This window comes from Solenopsis invicta, chromosome 16 (genome assembly GCF_016802725.1).
Source record: "Solenopsis invicta isolate M01_SB chromosome 16, UNIL_Sinv_3.0, whole genome shotgun sequence".
Lineage (NCBI taxonomy): Eukaryota > Metazoa > Arthropoda > Insecta > Hymenoptera > Formicidae > Solenopsis > Solenopsis invicta.
Window position 1 is genome coordinate 5,313,537 of NC_052679.1, and position 26,000 is coordinate 5,339,536.

Sequence of the window (26,000 nt, forward strand, 5' to 3'; positions counted from 1 at the left end):
ACTTGTCTATTTCTCTTCTTTTCTATCTCTCTTTTTCCCTGACGGATGCGAGACGGAGAGCGCGGCTGAAGCTGCGCGTGTTGCACTCTTTAATCCCTTCGTTGCTGGCGCCCATTCTAATGGAATACACATTCAATTTTGCTGGAATTTATAACATCTATTTTCGAAAAAGAAAATAATATTTAATTCCTATAGTGTTTTATACTTTTAGCCGTTGTAACTCGTATTATTACGTTACATATTTTACGTTACACATTTATACGTATAACCAGTAATGTGAGAGGCGAAAGCGCAAGCTTTCTTTAAATACAGGTGACATTTCTCTTGCTCTTCTATAATATTCTATATTTTTGAAATACATATGGTTCATACGGTTTCTCTCACCATGTGTCCTGTGTCAAATTTCTAATGCGCATACGAAGTCTGCGACTAAAATTTTCCCTCGCTCATATCGTCACCTGTGGGTGCATATCAAGGTGTCCTAAATATATAAATTTTTAATGGCAACTGCTACGCGCCAAAGAATAAAAATCGTCCAAGATATATCTTACTTTTTTCTCCATTATTTATGCTTCTTCTATACTACGTCCGCTGGCATCTGTTAATGTTGCTACATTCGTGATGTTCTCTCCAGATATATCTTTACATTTTTAAAGTTACATATGTAGGAAAAAAATCTAGTAAAATTATTTTTGCACACGATCTTGAAATTATATAATCCATTAAATATGCATTCTCTTTTACATTTAGTTTGATATTATATATTCATTAGGATCAGAGACTTCTAAAATAAATTTAACTTAATTTTCTTACTTCGTTTTCACATATTCAATCTCTACTATTTGGTACAAAGTCACAGGCACAATTACAGTACTGGAATAAAACGAGTGAAGATTAGAGTTACGTTACGAGAGGATATATATTTTCATTATCATAACTGTACTATAATATATCGCGGCATGACGTGACGTTGTAAAGACTTAAGATATAGGGCAGCTAAGACGCAAAGACAGATACAGAGATGTATAAGACAAAGAGAAGATAAAGCAATAATCAGTATTATCGACATTGCCGGTAGTATTACGTATTCATAGAGTTGCGAAATTTGGCCTGTATAGTAATGTGATTAGCATAATGATTAAAGCGCGAAGCGACTGACAATTGGGAGGCAGGATGGCGATTTTCTCCTGTGTGAGGTTTTGTGAAATCTAACCGTTGTAAACTCGAGCAGGTTAACGCAAGTAACAGAGATTCCGGAGACAAGTTTGATAAGAGCGAGGCAACGAATTGAATGCAAATATATACACTTAGACTCCAAGTAGAAAATTTAATATCAGCATAAAGGTATATTTATCAAGAATGACTATAACAATAAGTTGACTATAGCAATTGTTTTTGAGATTCCATCTAGGAATACAGTTTAAACTAAATTTTAAATTGTTGCTTCTGATATAATATTAAATTAATTTTTCTCAGAGATTTTTGTTACAATATCTTAAATATTAATGTATTAATAAATATGTTGTTTTATTAATTTATATGTATTAAAATTATCCATAAATTAAGAATATTACGTACAAAAAAGTGTATGTATATAAACGACTGATATATATGTATAATTTTACTATACGTATCTATATATTAAAAAATTATATTAAAATATAGAATTATTTGTTTTATTTTTAAAGAGTTAATTTTTTCTGAAGTATTAAGCGTTTATATCGCCGATCGGAGCGCTTCGTTCTAGTGTCGGCGCACTCGCTTGCACGTCACGTCGTCGTGCGAGATTTGAATGACTTTTCGCCGTGAGAGATTGCGCGAGCTACGAAACGCGTTTTCAAGAGATCGAAGCTCGACTCAGCCGGCATACCTAGCTCCTTAACAGAATATAGCAGTTGGCAACTAGGACTTTCTGAGCGAAAGCGCGCACACTCCATACTACTGACGCGCGTGCTAATTCACTTCTACATCGTCTTCCTCGATGAGCTTTCTCATATACGTGCTCCGACCTCAATCGTTTCAATTCGCTGTTTGCGTTGACTTGCATGGGCAAACGACGAAAAGTTTTGCAGACAGATGCAAGGAGAATTGTAGGAGATATGCGACAGTGAATAGCCGGTTAAAAAGTTTCGTTGGATAATCTAAAATTCTTCATCTCTTTTTTACCATTTAATAATTAAAAATTGATTTTGTTGTTTAATATATAATACTTTCACAAATTATTATAAATAATAATATCGTATTAATTTATTCACGCTTACAAGCGTGATGTGCTTAATCTGTAGAGTCTTGTCGCAAAATGCTGCGGTTTCCGCGCGATTTCCTATACGTAGCGAACAAATCGGCGTGATAGATAAAAAAGATAATTTCACTGAATTTCCTGGATATGGTTCGCAGGAGGAAAGATCCGAGAATCGAACCGTCAGCACGGTGGAGTTTGAGCCGGGTGTGGAGGATCATGGGAAATCTATCACCTGCCGAGCAGAGAATCCAAACGTGACCGGACTCTTCGTCGAGAAGTCCTGGAAGATCGACGTCGTATGTGAGTACACATTACATTTTTCCTTAACGTTCCAATTTCTCGCGGAACCGTAAACTCGCTCACGACCGACAGATCGCGAAACTGATCGCGGTAAATCGAATACGACACCATGACGAATGGTACTTTACAGCGTTTGTCGATTTCTCTTTCTCTCCCACTCTTTCGATTCCCCTCCCGCTTCCCTCCTCCCCTCGTTCTCTTTCGATTCATTCCGTATTGTCGTCTATCGCACGCATGTGCCGTAAAAAAAAGGGAATGAAGAAATTGCCCGACAACCATTTGATATCCTCGATCTCATCTTCATTCGGGTCCCGAATCGGCTGATTTTACGAGCCTCTTCATTCCGCGCACCAAAACGCTCCTCCCCCGAATTCACGCATCATTTCCTTTTCACGTCCCACGCTCTGCTTCCGCCCCCTTTTTTTACAACTTCCAATAAAAATATCTCCACGAAATGTCCCGTATAAATTGCTGTCAAAAATTCAGTGACGCCGTTCGCCTTCATCGGAGCTTTTCGATTTCGATTGTCAAATTAATATAAATCTAATCATAATTTCTACGTTTTGCACTTTTGTTTTATATCTTTCATTACGTCTCCATGCTTTCGTTTATCAGAAGCCAAGTAGCTTTTCTGCTTGCATTATTAAACTCTTACTATCCAATACAGGTTTCATTATCTCTGCTTTTTTTTTTATACACAGAAAGCAATTTTATAGACATTGATTGGGACTTCCCTATCTCACTGAATGAGTTGCGACATCCTTATTTCTTTTAGATGTGCAATTTCTTGGATTTCAACAATACTAAACACGTCTTTCGTCTTGAATGTAATAATTACGTTGAGAGATGTCATCTTTTTCATGCATCGCGCATCGAATTTAATCTTATTCTTTCTCTCTTCTTATTCTTTTTCTTTTTGTTCCTATTTCTCTATCTATCTCATTTATTGCAAATGGATACAAGTGCGACGTAGAAATGTTATTTGTACATCGCACGCGTCCGGTTTGCCGGATACCCGTGAAATTTATCACGCAACTACGCTTATCTGGCCTCGTAAAGTTTACGTTCGACTTGTCGCGAGTAACGTCACGTTTCTCAGTGCATATTAAAATGACGGGTGACAACACAGACGTGGGATTGCGGAAGGAGAGATGGACCGAGTACATATCTCGTCCCATCCAGCGTCCATTCTTCAAATGAGTCGCGGTCGGAGTTATCGCACTGGAAATCGTCCACGTGTTTTATATTCGACAGCGCCGGAAAATGGATCTCGTCGGACTGGTGGCTGGCAAATTTTACCTCATATAGCACCGTTTTCTCGCGAGATTATTATACGGCACACTGTAAAATTTCTCTCTCACTTGCGTCGCGCAATATAACGCTTGGACAACGATTATAAATTTTGTAGCAGTCGTGAGAGCTGCGTCGCCGTCGAAAGAAATAATAATATGACGCTATAATAATAATAATGACGTTTTTATTGTCGCGCTATCACGTGAGTGTAAAAGCAGATTTTACACCTACACGCGCGCACAGAGTCATGGGACATCCTTTAAGTCGTCGACAAACCACCCTGCTGATGCTCGCGATAAAACGGTTTAAGGCGCCGGTCGTCGGCGACTTCTAATCTCGAAAGTTTTCCTGCGCAAACGTCGCCCGTGTCGGTGTCTTTAATCTATCGCCAGCGAAATCTCTCGCATCACCTCATGTCGCCAGTTAAGTAATAGCGTCCTAATGAAACTGACAGTCGATTTATTCAAGTGAAGATACAAAGAAAATGTAAAGAAAATTTCAACTGTACAGTCTAATTCGTTCGTTTAGAACGCTCCTGAGAATTAATTGATACTCGATTATCTTGAATAAGTTTCATTACTTCAGTTGGTAAGGTTCCCGCACGGAATGTAGGGAGATTCGAGATCATATCCCGGCTGAAGTGTTACTTTTTGCAATAAATTCTTATTAAATTGCTCGTCAATTTAATTTATGATGTTGCGTATCGCGGCAATCAACGACTGTGTTCCGAAATTGAGGAACAAGCGACGCGCAGTTTGCGTAAACTGGAAATTATACAAGTTCACATAAAATGAATATTAAACACTAAAATCCGTCGCTGACGGATCATTATATTTCTCATTATCTGAATTCGATTTTTTAATCTAAATTTCGTCTTCTCAACCTTTTACGCTCACTTTATCCGACTTCTTTGAAAAGTGGGTTAGCAGTACCGGCGTAATAAATCGAATGCTCTTTTAAAGCAATGGCTGCAGCACATCGCGAAATAAATTTATATCCACGAACGTCGACGTAGAGGTAATCCTTGATAGAATAGAAACCACTCTCTTACGATGTTGCGGGGCATCGTATATCATGGTATGTTCATTTTAATTGTATGATACTTATAAATAACGGAGGGAAAAAGTGCGACTCGGAGCGAAAGACTCGCGTGTCGCCTCAGATATTTTTTCAATTTTGCAGGGGCGCGCGCGCGCGTGCGTTACTTCGGCAGCGATAAATTTCTCGATTTCGTACGGTTTATCGTTCGTTCTCATCTGTCCGGTTGCGTCCGTTGCACCTGCACGTCGGGCAGAAATATAGCGCCCGGTTAGCGGGCGACCGGGAAATACGTAAGAAGCACAGACGAGAGTATTCGCGTAACGGGAAAAACTGCAGAATACGGGAAACGGTGTCATGTCACGTATTCGATTACGGTGACCGTTTCTACGGAGAGTCCACACTCGGAATTACACCATCTCGGAAAGACGATCCGACTTGGCGCGGTCGACCCCTCGTCTTCGCCGTCACTGTCGCCTGCGACAGACAACGGCGAGAGGAGATCGGGCTCCCGGTGATTCTTCTCTTTTCTATTATTAACGAACCTTGTCGTAATTTATGAAAAAGGGACGAGTTATGAAATGGTAAATCAGCAGCGGAATTAAATTCAAAGGGGCTGATAGAGCCGGGAGAAAACTGACACGATCGGATACTGTCTCGTGGAAGTACGTGGTCCTGGGAAGAAAACGGATTGACCTCGAGAACGAAAAATTGATTGCGATGTTACGCGAAAAGATACGCCACAGAAGTAAACAATGAAATCATGAGAGCGCTCGATTAAACTAATGTGCACAGTAAATGCCAAATACAAGGAGCAAATAAAAGGCTTGATTGCTGGCAGCTATTGCTGGTAGCCGCGAATCGTCGCGGGAGAACATCTAAGAGCTACCGAGATATTGTAGAGTCTCACGGGCAGGAAAAATATCGCAGCTAATGGAGGAAAAGGGATGAAGATTATACCTCGCGGACGTAGCTTCGCTGGTAGAAATCGAGATACGTGTGCGTCTCTGGTCCGGTAATGAAAAAAGCGATTTACGATGCTTTTATCATTTGCATTTACAATATTATATATATTTCACAACAAAACACTCAAATGAGCAAAACATGCCGTAGCATTAGAGATTATCCCTCCATTTCTTTCTATCTTCTCCTTTACATTAATACGCGGAAAGAATTGCTATAGTTATTACAGCAATGTTCTCAATGTTTGAAGAAAAAATATATATATGTCTATTCAAATTATATTGATATTACATTGAAGCGATATTACATTGAATAGCTGTTGAAATATACTCATCTATATGGTTGTCACAACCGTTCTTATAAGTAACATTTGTTTAGAACACCCTCATATTCTATCTCAATCAAAGGATTATTGCTATCTCTTTATTGTGGTCTGCAGATATAGTTGTACTACCTCTCAATAGAATAGAGTAGTAGTTTCAATTAATTACAGCAGTAGTTTAAACTTGCCAAGAATTTTTACATCAAATAAAGTGTGTTAATTGTGATCTTTTATGTACACATTATTTATATATCAGTCAACAAACTGTCTGTAGTATGTCAGCGGATTAGCAGCAGCTGAATTTGCGTTAAATTTGTGTTCGTCCGGCAGAATCTATAACCTAAGCCAATCTAATAAGCTAATAATCAGATTGGCAACAGATTTTCTGCTCGATTTCTGCTGCCAATTTGCATCAAACTGCTAAACTGCGTGTAGAGCTGTTCTGTTTCTGTCACCAATTTACTGCTAAGTGCTGCATGCGAACAGGTTCTGTTATATTTCCGATAGCGTCCTATCATCGTCATCTGGCAATACGATTATATCACAATTAGATTACAGTTGTAAGATCCATACAGCAGTTACACTTGCTAAGGTCGAGGCAACCATGTACATCACTTTCAAAGTACTATGGTTTCCATAACTTTCATAAGTGATAACGTTATTATTAACATTATTATTAACAAGAAATAACATTATTATTCTGTAGAGTCAACCTTAATTTTTTTTTCCATGAATATTAATACCATTTTTAATTTTCAAAAATTGCTTAATGCAAGAAATAGAAAATTGATATACAACAAAATATGTAATCCCGAAATATTCCTCGTCCATGTACACAATGTAAATATTTAATATGTTGCTCTTACAGATCCGCCGATAGTATCGTTAAACCTCGGATCGACCCTAAGCCCAGAGGACATTAAAGAAGGGGATGACGTGTACTTCGAGTGCCACATTAGAGCCAATCCTCCCTGGTCCAAGCTCGTCTGGATACACGATGTAAGAATTCTTAAATATACTCTCGCATACATTTTTTTTTTAAGATCTCGTGGTGGTTCTGAAAATATGGCACCACATAAATTTTACGTAATATAAGATTTTACGGTAGATTTTGTGGGTATGTGCTCGTTCTCTCTCTCTTGTCCCACTTTGTACGTCGAACACTGAGTAAAACTTTAAATCCTTTATTTGCATAATATATAAGTTACCATCGTAACGATATTGTCGCCTGAAGAAAAGCCTCCGGCACTATGTCATGTCGGTACAGGCCTATTTTTATAACGAATATCCCGAGAATTTTATTACTCATGTCTTAAAATTGTCAGACAAATACAGTATGACTAATTTTACAAACTGCAGATCGACATTTTGGTTTTATATTCTCGGTGCATGAATAATTTAATCATATCCGACGTTCTCAATGCGACAAATTTCTAATTCCTCTGATAACGTGCACATTCCTGATCGCAGTTGTACAATTTTAAATGTCACTTTTAAAACTGCGTCGAGAAGCTATACCGAGTTAGATTGAATGCCGTATACATAATTTACCTTGCGACGTCGTTGGATCTCGGGGAATAAAAGGCGTGCAACGAGCGTAAAACGGGTATCAAAGCGTAACCAACGTTAGTCGGTCCCAGCTCATACGAGAGATAGTTGCCTCGGGAGACTGCCTGCCTGCTTATTCTAGGCAGCGCTACTTGAATTTCGAAACGCTGCCGCCGCCGCCGCCGCCGCTGCCGTTGCGCATTGTGTATACATCTACCGGCGCGGCAATTGCAGCGGAGACGGAAGTTAAAGGAACGCTCCCAAGGCGTACTCGGGACTATCAGCGACAAACTTTGGCCTGTGTATCAGTGGCAGCCGCGGAAGCGCGTCTCCTGAATTCTAATCGTCCCGATCACCGGCTGCGGCCCCAGAAGCCCGCGATACACCTGGCGAACGATCACGAATAGTTGTACACTAATTTTTGTCGTCCCTCGGTAATCCCCACAAGTCTAAAGGCATCGGGACGCCAGCGACATACGCGCGCACTCGTCATTTTAATAAAGTTTAATCTGCGGACGTAGCTCAAATTATCTCACGATCACGAATGGCTGCGCGTTAATTTTTTTTCTCAACATTGAAGAAATTCTCGATCATTCTCTCGATGAGAACAATCTTTTTACTACTTTTTAAACACAAACTTTATAAAACTTGTATTATTTCATTGCACGTTGACGACAAAAATAAAAGTTGGGTAAAGTCAATTTCCAGGCGTAGTTCAAGTTACGGAATGTCACGATTATAAATGACCGTACGTTACTTTTTATCGGACTACTCGGCCAATAACTTGCGCAACTTCGTCATGTGTAATATAATACGGTTTAAAAGAGACAGCTTGACAGGCATCTTTCAGTCGCTCAAATAATTTCATAAACTTTATAACTAATCTTATACACAGTCAATATATATTTCCAGAAATATAACGTCGTACTTTGAAACTATCGCAATTTCTCACAAACTCTTTCTTTCCCGCTCATCATAAAGCATTCGACAGAATGTTTAACGAATGTTTCTTAAAACTCATAAGTTCATAATTATGTTTACAAGCTTAAATGGAAGATCCGCTGCGTTCTCCCGAGCTTTCAAAGCCCACTCTCCCCCTTCGACCTCCCCCCCCCCCTCTGATCTTAATGCATTAATCCAACGGCCATAACACCTGGCGGAAGATTGCGGTGCACATGTATATATGTACGCCATAATTATATTACCATCGGCTACGCTAGCCAGGAATCCCGCAGGAGCGCGCGGCGCGACGCGGAGCGGCGCGGCGCATTAGCTTTCCTCCGGTCTTTTCCGGGATCAGCCCGGGGCCTCATATCCCTTCCGTGTTCCGTCGTTCACTTTAACCCAGCTCATCCTCCACTGCCCCGCCGCCCTCCTTCTCACTCCCCTCGCTCCCGCCCTCTTTTCGTTTCGTCGCACGGCGACCTTTTGCCGGATATACGTCGCGAAGGGCTGCAGGAAACGGGCTAACGGTGGGCGGCGAGCAGCTGCTACCGCGTAAGAGATTTCCCTCGAAATTGCATCTTAAAAATATGATCCGACTTCATTCTGGAGGGAGAGCGCCTGACTATCGCACCGACTATGTCATCCCCTCCTCTACTTCTTTCCCTCTCCCTTATTACCCTTTACCGCGTTCTTTGCCCGCGAAGAATTTCTTCCTCTTGCTTGCGAATCGTCTCTTGTAGTCGCGCGATCCGCTTCTCACCCTCTAGCTAAGCTCCTCCTAGTCTTTGTACGTGCCTTCGAACGATGGATGGATTATCCAACCGCACCCGATTCGCGCCATTATCGTAAAACTGGTTCTTAAAACTATCCGCAATCACACGCGTACACACGCGCACACACGCGTACACGCGCGCGCGCACACACACACACACACACACACACTGCACAAACGTATTTGGACTTCTCGGTGATTATCGAACTCTTGGAAATAACGGAAGTCGGATACTTTGAGCACTTTTCTTTCAGAAGAAAAGTACGTTTAAGTAGAGATGAGCGCTGAAGATTCCTTGGTTTAATACACTCATCCTTCTTTTCAAACGATTATTTTTTAAATAGCGCAGAAACTGACGCTGATTCGTTTTCCTCAGATTGAAGGATGATAATTTTTAATAATTAGAAGACACATCAAGTGTTGTAACGCAAGAAATGATTGACTTCTATTTTGTCTTACTTTCATGTTGATTATTCCTCGCGTCTTTAACGCGATTGCTTTTAGATCTCGTTGGGATGGATCTTCACGTTCGCGCTCGGAAACACCAGAAATGTTTCATTCATTCGGTGTGGCCGATCCCTTTCACTCATCCGGAAAGGTTTGCCTAGGAATTATAAGGGCCGTTGGCACGTTCTATCTGCCAATCAATCCCGAGCTAGCAATCGGACCGGAGTCTTAGAAAAGCGTTTCGGGCAGCAGTAACCTTTTGAGTGGCAATCGTAAAGAGGGAGAAAGAATCATGAACGGTCGGAGGGCGAGCGAAGAAAGCGGGGCGGGGGATGGAGGAAACGACGCATGAGCGAGACGGGATTGAATAGAACCGGAAAGTGAAAGAGAAACGGAAATAACAGGGGCCAGGAAGAGAATAAGGCGAAAAGGAGGAAGAAATCGAGAAGGCGAAGAAAGAAATGTGGGGTAGCCGACATAATGGAGTGCAGTGATTAAGTCGGTTCTATCATTCACGGGGACAATAGAAAAGTTCTGTACCTACCTGCAGCATCGACGAGCCAATCGGCCGGCCGGTTTAGACGAGGAGAGAGTCTGAAAGGATTCTCTCAACTCTTCATCTTTTCTCGCAAAGTGGATTGACCGAGCGTACTGCCGGTAGGCTTCCATTAATACCGTTGTCCTCCTAGACACGCAGGAAGATCGAGAATTTATCTCGAGCTCCTTCGAGTCTCCCTCTCGTGTCCAGGTGCCTTCGCTCGCCATTAAGAGACACTTTGAATCCATTTTGTACAGAAGGTGCAACAATTGACAGCGAATACATCGCCCTGCCCCTTCCGAGAAACTTTCAGCCGTGTTGGAACGTCATTAACATATTTTAAGTTCATCGAAAAACGACGTTGAGGAAATAAAAAACCGTTTCTCCCTCCTGAATTCCAACGCGAATGGATTTCGCCGGCATGAGACGGGCGATATCGATCAAACTTGAAATTCCACGTCGCCCCGCCGCTGTTTGATGCACTCGTATCGGCGTCGTGGCTTTTGTACATACATCGATTGGATTGCACAAGCGCGCCGCGCGCGCCAAGGATAACAGTTTCCGCGTTGCGAATCTACCGAGTGCACTTGCCTCTCACGTGAGATTCGGCCCGACAAGTTCGGATCTTAATGTGGCACGGGGTGCGAGAGCGCGAAGGAGTCGAAAAGCGTGAGCGCATACACACGTGTGTACGTGTGCACGTGTGTACGTGGGTTCTCGAGAAAGTGGATGTCGAGAATTCGGCGGGCCGTACATCAATCAATTTCACTACCATCGCGATCAAGGCGTGTCGGGGTTCCCGCTAAAGGCGACTCGGGACTCCGAATGGGGTGGGAGCGCGGATTCGTTTCGTACGATTTCGATCTCACAATTTTTCGTTAGGAGATAAGACACGGCGGCGGGGAATCGGGAACGATAGCTGATCGCGTAGTCACCTACACTCTTCGCCCGGCACTCCTAAAAACAGCCCCGATAGTCGGCAACTTTCGAACAGCTGTTCGGAACTACTTCCACGCCGTATCTCTGACATTCCGCCGAATACACAGACCAAAATTCTGGACGCTATTGATCCCGACTGATTTTAATGGCTCAGTACAACCATCTATTGCAATTGTCAAACTTTCCCTGACAACGCCAAAAACATTCGTGCTAAAATCTTTGGTAAAGCGTGTTTGGATACGTTTCCAGCATGTATAAACATATAACGTTTTTAGGACCTGCAGAAACATGGACATAGGTTATTTGAAATATTAATAGTTCCAATACACAAAAATAATATTTGTAAAAGAACAAGTATTTTTAGATATTCTTGGATATAAATATTCCGTGATAGCTACAAACATGCTGAAATATTATTTGAGATATTTTGCAACGTGAAAAGTAAATGGTTATTAAAGTATAAAATTACAGAATTAAAAAATAATAATTTGATGTAGACCAGTGTTTATCATACAAAATAAATTCAATATAAATGTTTTCAAGTTTATATCATTAAAGTTTCATATTCTGAATTTTTCAATTATTGCTTTTACGATGCTTCTAAAAAAGTATATTATATTATAAATACAATATTTTCTTTCTCGAGAAAAAAGACTGCATTACTTTAATTTTACTTATATTCTGTCTATAGTTATTAGCTGTTAAAAAGTAAAAGAAAAACACAAATTTTTAAAAATATTATTATTGCCTTAAAATTTTTAATAATTTATAAAGCATTTTCTTTAGTTTTGAGGCATCTTCTATACACACATAAAAAAATATATATGTATTTTGTTATAAGTAGATAGGCGCACGTAATCAATATTATATTTAACATTGAGAATTATGTTACTTGTCTTTGGAAAAATTTAAAATTTTTATTTGATTACATATTCTATTTTTTCTTCCGTTTTAATATTATTTAATGCAAATTTAGATATATTCATATTTTATAGAAAATTTAAAGAAAGAAAAATAAGGATTTGCACATAGTTTTTTGTGGGAGCATTTCCTCTTTACAATAACAATTCTCAGTCGTATTTTGATAGGAAATTAGAAAAAATTGTGCTTCGAAAAAAGATTTATAACAGTCCTGTGCGAAAAATATTTTGCAAAACCCAGTCAGAAATAGTACGATTCGCGCAACATCGTAATTGATCGACTCTGCGCCACCGTAATAAAATCGACAACGCAACAACGCATTGCGAATATTCGGTAACAGCACATCTCTATATGACCCCGCGCGCAATTGGGATTGCTCTACTGCTAAAACCAAAATACAAATAACTTTGGTAAACTAGTATCGGTCGCCTGATTGTGAATCAATGCACCTTTACGCATACGCGCGACACATTGCGTTCGTGATTGCACGTCGCGATGTATTCGCGAATTACTGTCGCAGTCAAATCACGAATGGTGATTGAAAGAACGGTTTGTGAGCGGATGAAGAAGAACGAGGACATCGGCTTGCGACCGCCTCGCAAGAATAAACGGAATAAAAAGATTCCTTTGAGGGATAGCGGTCTACCAGAAAGCAAAAGGAGCAGGAAGGAAGGACGAAAGGAAGGAAGGAAGGAAGGAAGGAAGGAATGGAGAGTGGAAGGAAGTATGGTCGCGGCTTGTTGGCAATTTTTCAAAGAATCAGTGTGCCGTCTGACCGGAATGAACGATCCCCTCTCCTATCCTGCAGAAGCTCTTTCTTTTTCCTTAAGAAAAAGATAGAGAGCCTGCGTCTAACCAGAAAGAAAGAAAAAGAAAGGAGAGAGAGGAGAGAGAGAGAGAGAGAGAAAGAACGGATACTGAGAGGATCACGCGACCGCACAGAATCCTCCTGTGATGGGAGGTGGTTTCTGCGTCCAGAACTGGGCAGGCATTCCTATACGAGAGGCGATCCTCGTTTGAAGGGCGCGAGAAAATTCGATAGATCCTCGGGATCCGAAAGGTGATGCCAAAACGAAATTGAACGGGCCATCGGGCGGTACGATGGTCCCAAGATTTCGTGGACCGACGAGGAATATCTCAGACGCGTTCCTAGAAATCGAATGTCGCGGATGGAATGTCTTACTATCGATTGGCGCGAGAACGTTTTAGGAATTGGAAAGGGAGCGCGTGGGATGATCTCGGGATAAGTAACGCGATCACCATTTCAGCCGATACGACCATTGGTAAACTAAAATAATTTCGAATTGCGCCCATTTGTTAGGTAGCCCCGTTTAACCCATTAGTATCGCTAATATCTTTTAAGGGATCGTCGAAAGGAAGGTATCGAAAGACACAAAGATAGATAACATTAGCCATTAGCGATAGCAATTCCCTTAGGTCGATGCAATTAGGCTTGTCGATAGGTAGAAGGGTGTCAGCTGTCTGCGCTCGGAGAATGGACACAATGGGGAAGTTAGTTGATCCTCATTTACGGAGCAAACCCTATGAAACCTAATTATCGGAAGCGTAGTGCTCTCTCCGCTTCTAGTTTTGGGACTGACTGATCAAAGGGCCTTGTTGCATCCGCCGCAGCGCCGTAATAAAATTAAATTAATAACGCTGAGCCAAAATGTGCCGCGTGATTGAACAAAGTATTCGATTTTCGCTTGGAAAATCGTATACGTATCGGCTGATCGCCATTTCGCGTTCATTAAGTTGTAACAAGAATTTATAGAATCTGGCACAGCTTTTTAATCTCGATTCACTGATTTTTATTTTAGTCCATTTAGAATTTATATTTTACTCTATCAGGAATAGTTGGCGAATCTCGTCGCTCTTGATTTTATAATATTTTAGAAACTTGAATGATCGTTAGACTTTCTACCGTTGCCGTAATTTTGAAATATCAATTGTCGCGATTGAAGCCGCACATTTTTGGCTTGTCGTCACATTTTAGACTCGTTCACTATCTAATTTTGACACTTTCATTGCTCTTTCACTACATTATATTATTGAACTCAAACGAATGATCGCGAGTTTAAATTAGAACGAAATTACTGGTACGAATCTACTTACGCGGACAAATACAAGTACACCAGGTGGAGAAGTAGATTGGATAAGTAGGATGAGGCGCAGGACGGATGGTGGCTCTTCGTGAAATGGCTCGGTCGCAAGAAAAGATAAACGAAAGTCAGGAGCTGACTACACAGGACGATATCGTACTCTCCATTCCGCTTCGTCGAGACGACGAGGAGAAACGCGGACGGAAACGACGAAAGAACGGAACCCCGACTCGTGGGAACGGAAAGGTGGAGGCTAGAGGATTCGAGTCGCGAAAGGGAACTTTAAACTTCGCTATCTCTGCCGAGACGGGAGTACGCAACGGGACCATACGTGTAAGCTGCCGCGATATCGATCTTCGTGTAGCGAATCTCCATCGCGGAGTGTCTCTTTGATAGTGGTTTTGACCGATAAGCTTCGGCAGTTCTCGTCTGACGCAGGCAACGTAAAATAAAACATGTGATCTTCGAATAGTTTTATTCTTACTTTTTCGTTTTTAAGGAAATAAAAGGAACTTGGTGAAAAAAATCAAGAAAGGACAAATGTCGTCTTACTGGTTTCAGTGCGATACTTGTAACTATATCAATCAGCGATACATGCGCTGCTTTTCAACATAATCGCATCAATCAGTAATACATGCACTGCTTTTAATAGCTGATTCCAATTAGTCAAAGTATCTCCCTCTTAATCAAAATCAATGATAAGCAGTGAATCACTGATAATCAGTTATAACACTGCGATTAGTAATTAGTTAATAATATATTAATGAATTTAGAGAGTATAATATGCATAAAGATGCTGACGAGATTTAAATAATCAATATAATACAAAGATTTATGTCAATCTTCATTTTGTTAGAACGCGTATTTAATTACAGAAGAACTGTCGTGCAATTAAACATGCGTTCCAAAAGAAATGCAAAGAAGATTGAAATAAAATTCTCTATTATATTATATGTATATAAATTCTTCTTGAGATAAAGGACGAAGATTACGCGGAAGAAATTGCGACGTTGCGGTAATGTGATCAGGATTATTTTGCAAGATTATTGAATATAGAATTTCAACACAGAGGGAAGATGTAAAGGCGTTCCTTTAAAATTTTCTCCGCCGAGCTTAACGAGGTATAACATTTAACGACTCCTTTCCGAGCTTCGTCTCTTGCCGCAAGTAAATCGAAGATAAACCTCGGGATTTAACCGGGGCTTAACCTATGCTAAGCGTGCTAAACCTCCTAGCCTAGACTCGACCACATGGATGGCTGATTACATAGATTACAATGCAGTTTAATTGAGTTACGCTGCTGTTGGTCGTAAACGCCACGTTCATCTTTTTTTTTTTTTTGTTTTTTTCTCTGTATTGCTTTTTATTACGTTTTATTTTTTTTAAAATACATATTTCATATAATCAAGATTGTGCGAATTTAATCGAAAAAAAAAACTCCATGTATATCAATCCGCGCGTTCAATTCACATGATCGTGATACGAGTGACTAAGTGCTCTAAAATGCTTAATGTGTCATCTCTGATATTTTATTTGGGCGCTTTATGGAGCCATGAGTTACGGGGCTGAAATATTAAAAATTTGTCGAGCTTTTTTTTCTGAATCATTTCGAATTCATATATATATATATATATTTTTTTTTTTTTTTTTTACAGAATGGAGATCATTTCTGATTAAATTCTTCAATATTGCTGTAACATATTTCAAAAATAAACTCCCCAACTGCACGTTAATCTCTTATTGACATTTTATCGCTCGTATATGTCGCTGATCAATAAGTTTATAGATCTTATCGGTTAGTCGTGCACAAGTAATTAAATATCTCCGCGCTATTGTCGTGAAATCGCGCGAGCGAAAAATACGATGAACGCGGGAGAAGGAGAGGGAGGGGGTTTCAATGGGAGACGACGTTGCGACGCGCCGTGTCGAGCTGCTGAGATTATAAAACAATTGAATAAATCTACTTCTCCGAGCGACGTCCAGGAGAAAGAAACGCGTCTCGGAAAGGTGGAAGACAGAAGTGGTGGAAGAAGAGGGAATCTCTGAACCTTCCCCTTCGCTTCGCCCCTCACGCGCTCCCCGATCTATACCCCACAACCCCACCAACTTCTCCAAGATTCAAATGGCCTCGTTTCAAATCGATTTCGAATTATCTTCGGCGAGCGGATTCTGGCGGAACGGGAGAGAAGAGGGTCCGCCGGTGTAATGGAGGAAACGGTAGTGAGGTAAAAGGTATAAAGAACGGGAATGGCGGTGAGAGGGGACGATAGGAGGGGTTGGTAGGAGAAACTAAGGGACAGGGTAGAAAACTTACGAGACTTGTACTGGCCGAGGAAAATATTTGCCGGCGAGACAAAAATGCCCGACTGTCGTTTGTCGTCTGATTAAATAGGCACGACTACTACTTACGGGCCATGCACTGTGACGGACGCACGCAAACTCCGAGATATTCCTTTCACAATCTTACGTTTGGGTCCAACTTCTGCCGTGCATTCAGCAAGGAGATAAAAAGATCGGGTAACAACAGCGAGGTAGAGTAAAAAGATATTATTGGTGGATGCAATGGTGGAAAGTTTTTTTTACGGAAACGCGAGAGGGTGTTAGAGTGATGCATTCACCGTGAAACTCCGAGAAAATGGCTCTCAATAATAAGTTCGATATTAGTTTTTAATAATCGACTTTGTAATTACGTTACAAACTACGGCGTTTCGCCAGCGACCAGCCTGTAAATTAGGTAGTAGACGGCGGTCGTGGAACTTTCGAAGGCCGTCGCCTCTCGCCTGATTAAGCGGTTCGGCCTGCATTTGGCAACGGCACCGACGGCGGCGTGTGCACCGACTCCAGCTACTTGTTGGCTCTGACATGCGGCTGTTCCACTCCGCTTCGAGTTCGTTCCCGCTGCAAGTTTCACAACGGAGTACGATATTAGCACTACATTCGTCCCGCTTCTCATTTTGTTGCGAAAACAGGGACAAAGTAAGACGTAATGGGGCTCACCCTTTTGGAGCTAATTAAAGCGGCAAATTTGTTACGGCGACATGTAACCCCTCTTGCGCAGCAACCTCTCGTAAAACTGGCGAAATCGTATTTGTCGCGTGCATCTTCTGCCAGATAACGTGGAATATGTTAACTCTGTTTACGTATGCGTCATTGCAAACTTCATCGAGCAATTTTAGCAACGGATTCTTCTTTGACAAATTAGGAAATAATTGTTTTCATTAAGAATATTTAAAAGGAATATTTCAAATTATCTTTCGCAATTTTGTTATTTCTAATATTTAATAACTAACTCAATTAAACGAAAATTTAAATGAATATGAAATAAGAGATTTTATTATTCTTGTCATTAATATTTATTATTCTTGTCATTATTATTTGAGAAAAATAGATGTATTTCGAATACATGGAAAGAATAATTTTTTTTTAAGTGTATTAATATTCAGATAGATACAGATATGAAATCAGTTTTGTTGGACCATCAAAATAATTATGAAGATTCAAGCATGCTTCAAGAAATTTTATTACAACCAACTTAAGCGTTCTACGTAACACAGAGGTTTTGTTGTTTGAGAATTACGAGTGGTTTCCTACGTAATTTGATGTGCTGAACACGAATCTGCTCGCAGAAATTGCCTATTACGTCAGGATTTTGAGATAAATGCGGTAAAATGATCCAAAAGTAATTTTGGGTATAGTCATAAAAATATTACAGAGAAAGCAAATTATTTCCGATACTTTAACTGATGGTCTCATAAACATAGTACTATCCTTCCTCTTCAAAATCAATTTTTGCTCAACAACGTGCGATTTTCTTTCTTCGAAATATACCAGTTAGAAGTTGTGAACTTTTGAAAGCGTAAAAATAAGCCATTTAACAAATTCAATTGTGATTCGTTCGAGGGAATGTTAGGATCTTTGCACACATATTGCACCAATTGCTAAACAATCACCATTAAATGACTGTTGTTTAAGAAAAATATTCAAATAAGACTCTAAAATAATAAATTGCATCTAAATGGATATTTTTTTTAGATTTAACTTTCATACGAAGATTAAAATATAATTTTTTCCTTGAAAATGTAATTCTATTAAGTTGTTTTTCTTTGTTCATTGACTGATGCAGTGACCCTATCGCGCGTGCAATAATGAGTACCGCAGGTACACGCTTGCTCGTAATCTTGCAAGATACTTCCCCTTTGTTTTTCGCGGTCATAAAAGCGCTCGCTTGGTCCACGGTGGCATTTCACCGGGGTGGGGAAGAAAAAAGAATGATACGATAACGAACAGAGGTCGTAACAGGCAGGAAGACATCGCAGCGAGACGTGCGCGCGGTTGCGCTTATCTCTAATTTATCGCGAAATTAGAAAATAACGAGAAATGAAATCGCGCGCTCGATCTCGCGGCAGAACGAGTCCTCTCTCGCGGAGAATTGCTCTTTTCTCCTTCTCTTTCTCTCTCTCTCTCTTTCTGTCAGTTGCGTGATAAATGTATACATTTACGTCGGTATCGTTTTCGCCTGTGCAATAAGTTGATTTTAATTGAAACCTTTTTCTTTGCAGAATCAAATTCTGGCGCATAACACGTCGGCGAGGATCATCTGGTCGAATCAGAGCCTCGTTTTGCAAAGTGTGACGAGAAGCAGCGCTGGCCGCTATGTCTGCGCAGCAACGAACGCCATGAATGAGACGCGCAGCGAACCACTGCACTTTCGAGTTAAATGTAAGTTGATTCGTGATTGAAAAATATTCAATAGTCCTTAAAGAAAATACTATAAATTATTATCGCGCATTTCTGTGTTTAAATCATGAGATCCTTACTGATAGTAGACGATTTCTGTTTTAACTTTTATATATAAATTTATATATAACCTTTTTATATAAATCATGTGTACCTCGGGAATCACATTCGTCGTGAATATTTGAAGAGTGCTTAGAGTTGGCTACATTTTTTAAATCCAATTCCCAGAATACGGCCGACTGTCGACACGGAAGCCGCCTCTGAGAAAGAAGTGATTCGTACCGTAGTTTCCGAAATACGGCAGAACACGTGTGCGGTTCTCGCTCTTGAAAACTCTCTCTAGAGCACGAATTACCAAAGCGGCCCTCCCAAGTAAGAGATCTCAAACGGGAAGAGGCATGAAAGGACTTCGTGCACTTTTCTTGTAGGACGCACAATTTGCGAGGTATTTGGGAGAAAATCCGAATTTCGTTCCCGGACACGTTTTTCGGCGAAATGTCGCCCTCGGCTTAAGAAGTCTCTGATACTCGAGAATGTGCTCCGTTTGAATTAAAGTACTAAATTAAGATCTTATCACATCAAACGGCGAGGCATGTCAAAAGTAGGGAATTCAAGTCAACTGAATTTTTTTAATTCGACATTTTCGTAAAAGGTATAACGGGATAGGGTTTCGCGTTGACTCGCGCGAGCCGCTTATCTAATTCGTAATACTATCCGGGAGCAATTGACGCGCGCGCGCAGAGGCATTTAGTGTGAAACCCTCGCACCACTCGCATACGAGTTCCAATCTCGCAGACAGCCGAGGATCCTCAATATTTAACCGTGGATCGTGACGACCTCGTAAAGATAGAGGAAATAGTCTCGGATAAGCCAACATCTCGCGAGTATCCTCGAATCGAAATCGGGTTTCGTGGTGGTTTATTCCCTTGGATATTACGCCGGTGTTAGGAAAGAGGACGTAACGTTTTGTTTACGTCATCGACACTATCGTAATATAATGGAATTTAAGATAGTCGAGGCACAAGTTTTTGCCTAAGGGAGACAGAGCAAGAGACTTTTCAAATTCACCCTGCGAATCAATACACAGTTCGAATCAGTCGTTGCAAAGAGAGCACATATGTACACGTGACATAAAAAGGAAAGCTTTTTAAGAGAAAGGAGGGAAAGTTTTAATAATTCATTATCTGATTTTCTATTACAAAAAAAGAACCGACAGACAATTTGAATATTATTATCATTAATATTAACTCTCAAATCTGATAGTGTTATATTTTTTTATTTTATATTTTATAATCCTTTTCTTTTTTGCGTGTGTACAGAAAAAAAATAACGAAAGTCTCTAACTTATTCATAACAAAATTGTCTCGCGTTTTTTTTTTTTTTTTTTTTGCAAAATTGCTTTTTCTCTATTGGCAGATTTTTTCAGATTGATAGCCGTAACAATAGATTATTTATTAACGTATTAGCCAAAAAAACGTAAATATTTCAAACAAAAATACCATACCGCTTTTACCGATTTGCATGATAATCGGATATTACACATACATGGATATTTGAAAATCGAATAATATTAATTAACGCCTACAACAAAATAGCTCAATCATTTTTCGATGTATAAATGTTAATTAAATTTTATGAGAACTAATTGAAACTGCATACTGTAGTCAGTATCATCACTCGATTTATCGTTGATTTTACAGTAAATTACTCAATTTGTCAGACAAGAAGCGTACAGCAGTTTGTCTGATATTTATTCTGCACAATTTCAAGAAATTCTATATTTTTAATTACAAAAGAAGAAATCTATAGGATGAAAATAAAAATAAATGTAAATACGTAAATACGTAATGAATATATAAGTAACGATCTCCATTTTCGATATTAATGCGTATAAATAATAAAATAATCTGTGGTCATTACATGCCATTAGCACGTATGATTATCACGGTGTTGCGATATTTATTATATTAAAAAATAGTAAACTGTAGTTAGACTACAATTCGTATTGATTTTATGCGGATATCATGTACAAATCCGAGTAACACCATAAATACAATGCGTATACAATTACACCCGCAAATTACGCACACACGTCTCGCGCGCACGCGTTTACCTTTTCATCGTAAAATTTCTCTGACGGTGCATTTGTTTGCTGCTGCTTGTTCGAATAAAAACCCGTGATCAAAGTTCAAATATGAGGCAATTGAAAATACTACAAATGGAACAATGCAGCGAGGGAAGAACAATAAGCCTGCAACGCGGCGCGTTCTTTGCCGCTTAAATTCAATATTAAACCGTAAAAAGCTTTAACTCTCATGGAATGCTGCATTACGGCCATCATCGAAAATTAATAACAATCGCTTGTCTTTTGCGAATCGAATTACGATAGGAAATGTGCAGTAATTATGAACGTAATAAAGCTGAAAAGTCTGTAATAAAAGTGACATGCTAAAAGCAATCCGAGTTTAATAATGAGTACTTTCAGCCGGTCGAGATCACAAGCTTTTCAGCCTGGACTTGGCTACTACCGTTTTATATATTCTCCCAGTTGCGTTCGTTGAACGCGTTATATCAGCATTTTGATCGCCGTTCTAATTATACGCATAATATCATCAATTTCCACGAGTTTCAGTTCCGGAAATGCCTCGTTCGGTCGCACAATGAGATACGTATGCCTGTGTTTGTTTCCTCCTCCTCCTCCTCCTCCTCTGCGCGAGGAGGGCGCGAGACGAATGGAGACAAAGGGAGGCGTAGATAAACGCAGATAAATCGGGACAAATATATATCGTCGCGTCGGGAAGACGGTGGGAAAGGGAGACTAGTGTTTTTTGCATAACTCGCGTTGATAAAACGAGATTCCACCGCCAGTTAGGGGTGACGACCGTCCCCACGCCGCGCGCGCGCGGGTGACAAAACGCCGGGGCGTGTCAGAAAAATCGTTCGCAGTACGATATCGTTGTCGTTTGTGTTTTCCCAGATGCAACTGTGATATGTAGGTCATTATTGGCATGCCGTCAGACCGGAGACCTTCCGTGTAAAAGAAACCTTTCGCCCTTCCGCCGTATAGATAACGCCGAGGCGGTAGGTACTCGAATCTCGTCGGTCGCTTTATCTCGTCTACCGCGGCTTTATCGGATCGACAGAAAAATCTTCCCTTCCCGTCCGACCCGCCAATATTCCTGAAGCAAAGCACTTGTATATTATAGGGCAATCGATTAATATCGAACGCGAGTCCGTGATGCGTTAAACAAGTTCGTAGTTTTCTGATATTTTTTTGTGACGTGCAGTGACGGCGATCTTCTTTTATTATACACGGAAAATTGATTTTGTTGAAATAAGTATTTAAAAATTTACCTAAATGCAGATCTGAAAATAATTTTATTGGATTATAAGAATTATGCGGGATGCTCGAGTTGATTGCTAAAATGTCCAAACTTTTTGCAGCATTTTTCTGCTTAAACCTCACAGTTATTTGATGGTCCAACAACATTATTTACGAATATGTATCTAGCTATATTTTTAGATGTGTACTTCAACAAGAGCATTCTTTCTATGTAAATGAGTCGTGAATCTTACAATGATTTGTAAATCAAATGTATTAATTAGCGATAACGAACTTTTTCTTTCTATATTAATCTCGTTTCTTTTAGCATATCAAGATCATACTTAACGTGACAGACTGCGAACTTGTCTGAATTGGACAACACTGTCATTCGCGAATAACAATTTTCTTTGTCGCTCGCGTAGATTACGATCGGCAATTAACGTTCTTGTCGCTTAATGAATGCAAGATGCTTGTCCGTGAAAAGCCGTCGTATCCTAAAAACTTATCTATCTCGCAGCTATGATAATTTCTGGTTGGCATAACAAAGTACAGAGCCGTTGGCGTAAGACGGTCGACGACGAAAGAAAAAGCGTCACTTCATAAAAACCGTACCCCAGGGTAGTGAGCTAAAGAGGACGAGCTAAAGAGAGTAGCATTAATAACGTTTATCGAGAAGCGCAATTAATACGCGTCGCTCGTCGCCCAAGTAATCTCTTGACGGGACATGCCCAGAAGCGAGGAAAGCATAAGGCAGTCATTTTGAAATTTACAACACTAATCCGCAAATGAAATCTTATTCTGGCGAAGGAGGAAAAGAGGAACAGCGTTGATATTTACTTTACATCTTTTCTCAACGTCTGCCGATTATTTAAAAACTTTAATTAACACGCCGGTCTCTCTCTGTTTTTTTGCATTTTACTTAAATTAAATCGTCAAACAGGTTTTCCTTCAATTGCGAAAATTCAAGATTCCATACCTCTGTAAATTCCTGATTAATTGCAAATAAATTTCATAAATTCTGGCACCTGTTGTAAAACCCGTAGTATCGCAAAATGCGATAACCATCAATAATTTTCCAATAAAATCTGCTAATTATTATTTCAAAATTTCAGTTTATGTAAAATGTAACAATCTCCACGTTTTGCATTTTACTGAATTAAATACACATATCTTTTGACTCGTAATTGCCAATATTCAAGATTCTCTACCTCTAACCCTTGAAGTTTCCTTTCACGAAAATCCCGATTAATTGAAATGAATTTCATAAATTTTAGCATTGATAAAGTTTGTAGTACGGTTCAATGACCCTTAATAATTGTTCAATCTGCTGATTATTATTTCGAAACTTCAGTTAATATAATTTCGCGTTTTACCTGTCGCACATTAAAAATTGATAAACACATTTATTCCCTGATTTATAAATATGAAATTTCAAGATTTTATGCCTGGTAACTTTTTGGATTCTACCTTTCACGAAAATTCTGATTGTTACAAATTTCGCGTCGATGGTAAAATTCGGTAGCATGGTACAGTGGTCATCAAAAGTCTACGCGTCCCGTCGCGTTTAAAATTCTGAAAAGAAAGAGGAGGAAAGAATCGCTCACGGTAGCATGTAACGAATCAATAATTCTTCAATACTAATTCACGTGTAAAGTCGAAAATTTCATGTCGGTGAAGCCCTTTGAATTCTACCCTACGCGGAAATCCCGATTGTTAGAAATTTCGCGAAATCTAACACCGACGGGTAAAATAGTACATAGTACGGTGCGATGGTCATCAAAGGGCTACCTCGTCGCATTATAAGCTCCGAAATGCGTAGCGGAGGAGAAGATCGCGTCTCGCTCCTTCCCCGCTGATACATACAAATCGATAATTCTGCTTCCAGTCGCCCCGGTGTGCAAGGAGGACCGAATTATAGTGGTCGGCGCGTCGCGGGGCGAGTCGCTCGACATCGCCTGTAGGGTCGAGGCCGATCCGCCGGCGCACAATTTCCGGTGGAAATTCAACAACAGCGGCGAGACCCTGGAGGTAGCACCTGCTAGGTTCTCCATGGAGAAGTCGAGCGGCGTCAGCGTGCTGAGATACACACCGTCCACCGAGCTGGATTACGGTACCCTCTCGTGCTGGGCGGACAATCTCGTCGGTACCCAGTCGAGACCATGTCTCTTTCAACTGGTAGCAGCCGGTGAGTATACACGATAAACTGTAGCGATGCCCAGAGCGACTTTTTAAAAATGAAACATTGCTACACCGAGAGAAAAAATTATTACAATTACCATAATTTTAACTATATAATTCACAATCATTTTTTATTCTACCCTACTATATATTTATAGCTGTTTCAATCGTGCAAATTATAGTTTTTTAGTTATTGTTGCTACGTAAATAGTGGTCGAATGTTGTGAAAAAAAATAGTTGTAATCGTTATAATTATAACTACATTTGTTAGATAGTTACAAATATCAAACATTTTTCTCTCAGTGTATCTTCTTCGAAAACATTGATATCGAACGCAATGTATCGACACAATAAACTATTTATTAACTGACAATTCGTATAGGAATTGTACAGTTCGCGCTTGTTCACTTCTGTTTCGACGTATCTCTTCTATTACGTTTACAAGCGACTGAAAGAAGAACAACGATAAAAAAACAAAGTTGATCTAAATACGAACTAGCAATTACACACAATGATTGTCCGGTTCTTATTTTATCTCGATAGAAATATTTTTATTTTCAAATATTTTAATAGAGGGGAAAAAGTTGGAAAAAAAAGAAACATCCGTACGATCGATGAGTATTTAAAATCCATTTGTCGGCGGAACATTGTACGTATGCGTTTATTACGTTAGAGATTATTGGATTATAAAGTCAACGTGCTTAGTCAAAATTGTGAAAATTCGTGTGTTTGAGGAAACAACGTGGTGCATCTGCGAGAATTACGCAAATAAATACGCGAGTAAAGTATAATGTGCTTTCGGAAAAAACATACTCGGCATATATTTAATGCGGTACTCGAAATTACGGAATAACGCTGGAGTTGAACAAAAGCGGAATTTGTGCCGCGACGCCTCATAGTAAATTCTCTGCAGTTGTAAAATTAGGTGCATTTTTAAAGCTGTCCGCGTGAAAATCGTCAAAAGCGCGCGCGGCGCGACGCGGCGACGATTGAAATGCAGAATCGCCGCTGTTTTTACGGGATCTCTTGGGGGAAATAGAGCGCGGAGCGATTCCCGCGAATCATCGCCGTACAATGGGAGGCGACCAATCATCGACCGTTAAATCGGCATTAATCCCCAGGCGAATTTTTTCGCGTTTCGTCGTTCTCCTTTTTTTTCGCCTTCTCTCCCCCGCCCCGCCCGTGCGTGATCGACAGTGACGTTGACATGGCGATCGGCCGAGGACGTATTGACGTTGACGAATACGTCGAGTGTGAGCGGCACACACGACGGGGGTATGCCCCTCGTCCTCTCTCGCCCATTCCCCTTCCTCCCCTCTCCCCTCCCGAAAATAAAATCGCTCGTCCTCTCGCGCGCCATCCGCTTCTTTGCCTTCGATATCGAAACCCC

The 26,000-nt window shown here is 40.2% G+C and overlaps 1 protein-coding gene across 3 annotated transcripts in view; it reads left to right on the top strand.

Moving 5' to 3' along the window:
• LOC105203640 (nephrin) overlaps positions 1-26,000 on the top strand; it is a 379,020-nt gene that overhangs the window by 334,442 nt on the left and 18,578 nt on the right. For all 3 annotated transcript variants that reach the window (XM_011172495.3, XM_026132948.2, XM_026132949.2), the window contains 4 exons: positions 2,398-2,542; positions 7,027-7,157; positions 18,930-19,089; positions 24,318-24,617. In XM_011172495.3, coding sequence (XP_011170797.1) covers positions 2,398-2,542; positions 7,027-7,157; positions 18,930-19,089; positions 24,318-24,617 — 736 coding nt within the window. The remainder of the gene's footprint in view (positions 1-2,397; positions 2,543-7,026; positions 7,158-18,929; positions 19,090-24,317; positions 24,618-26,000) is intronic.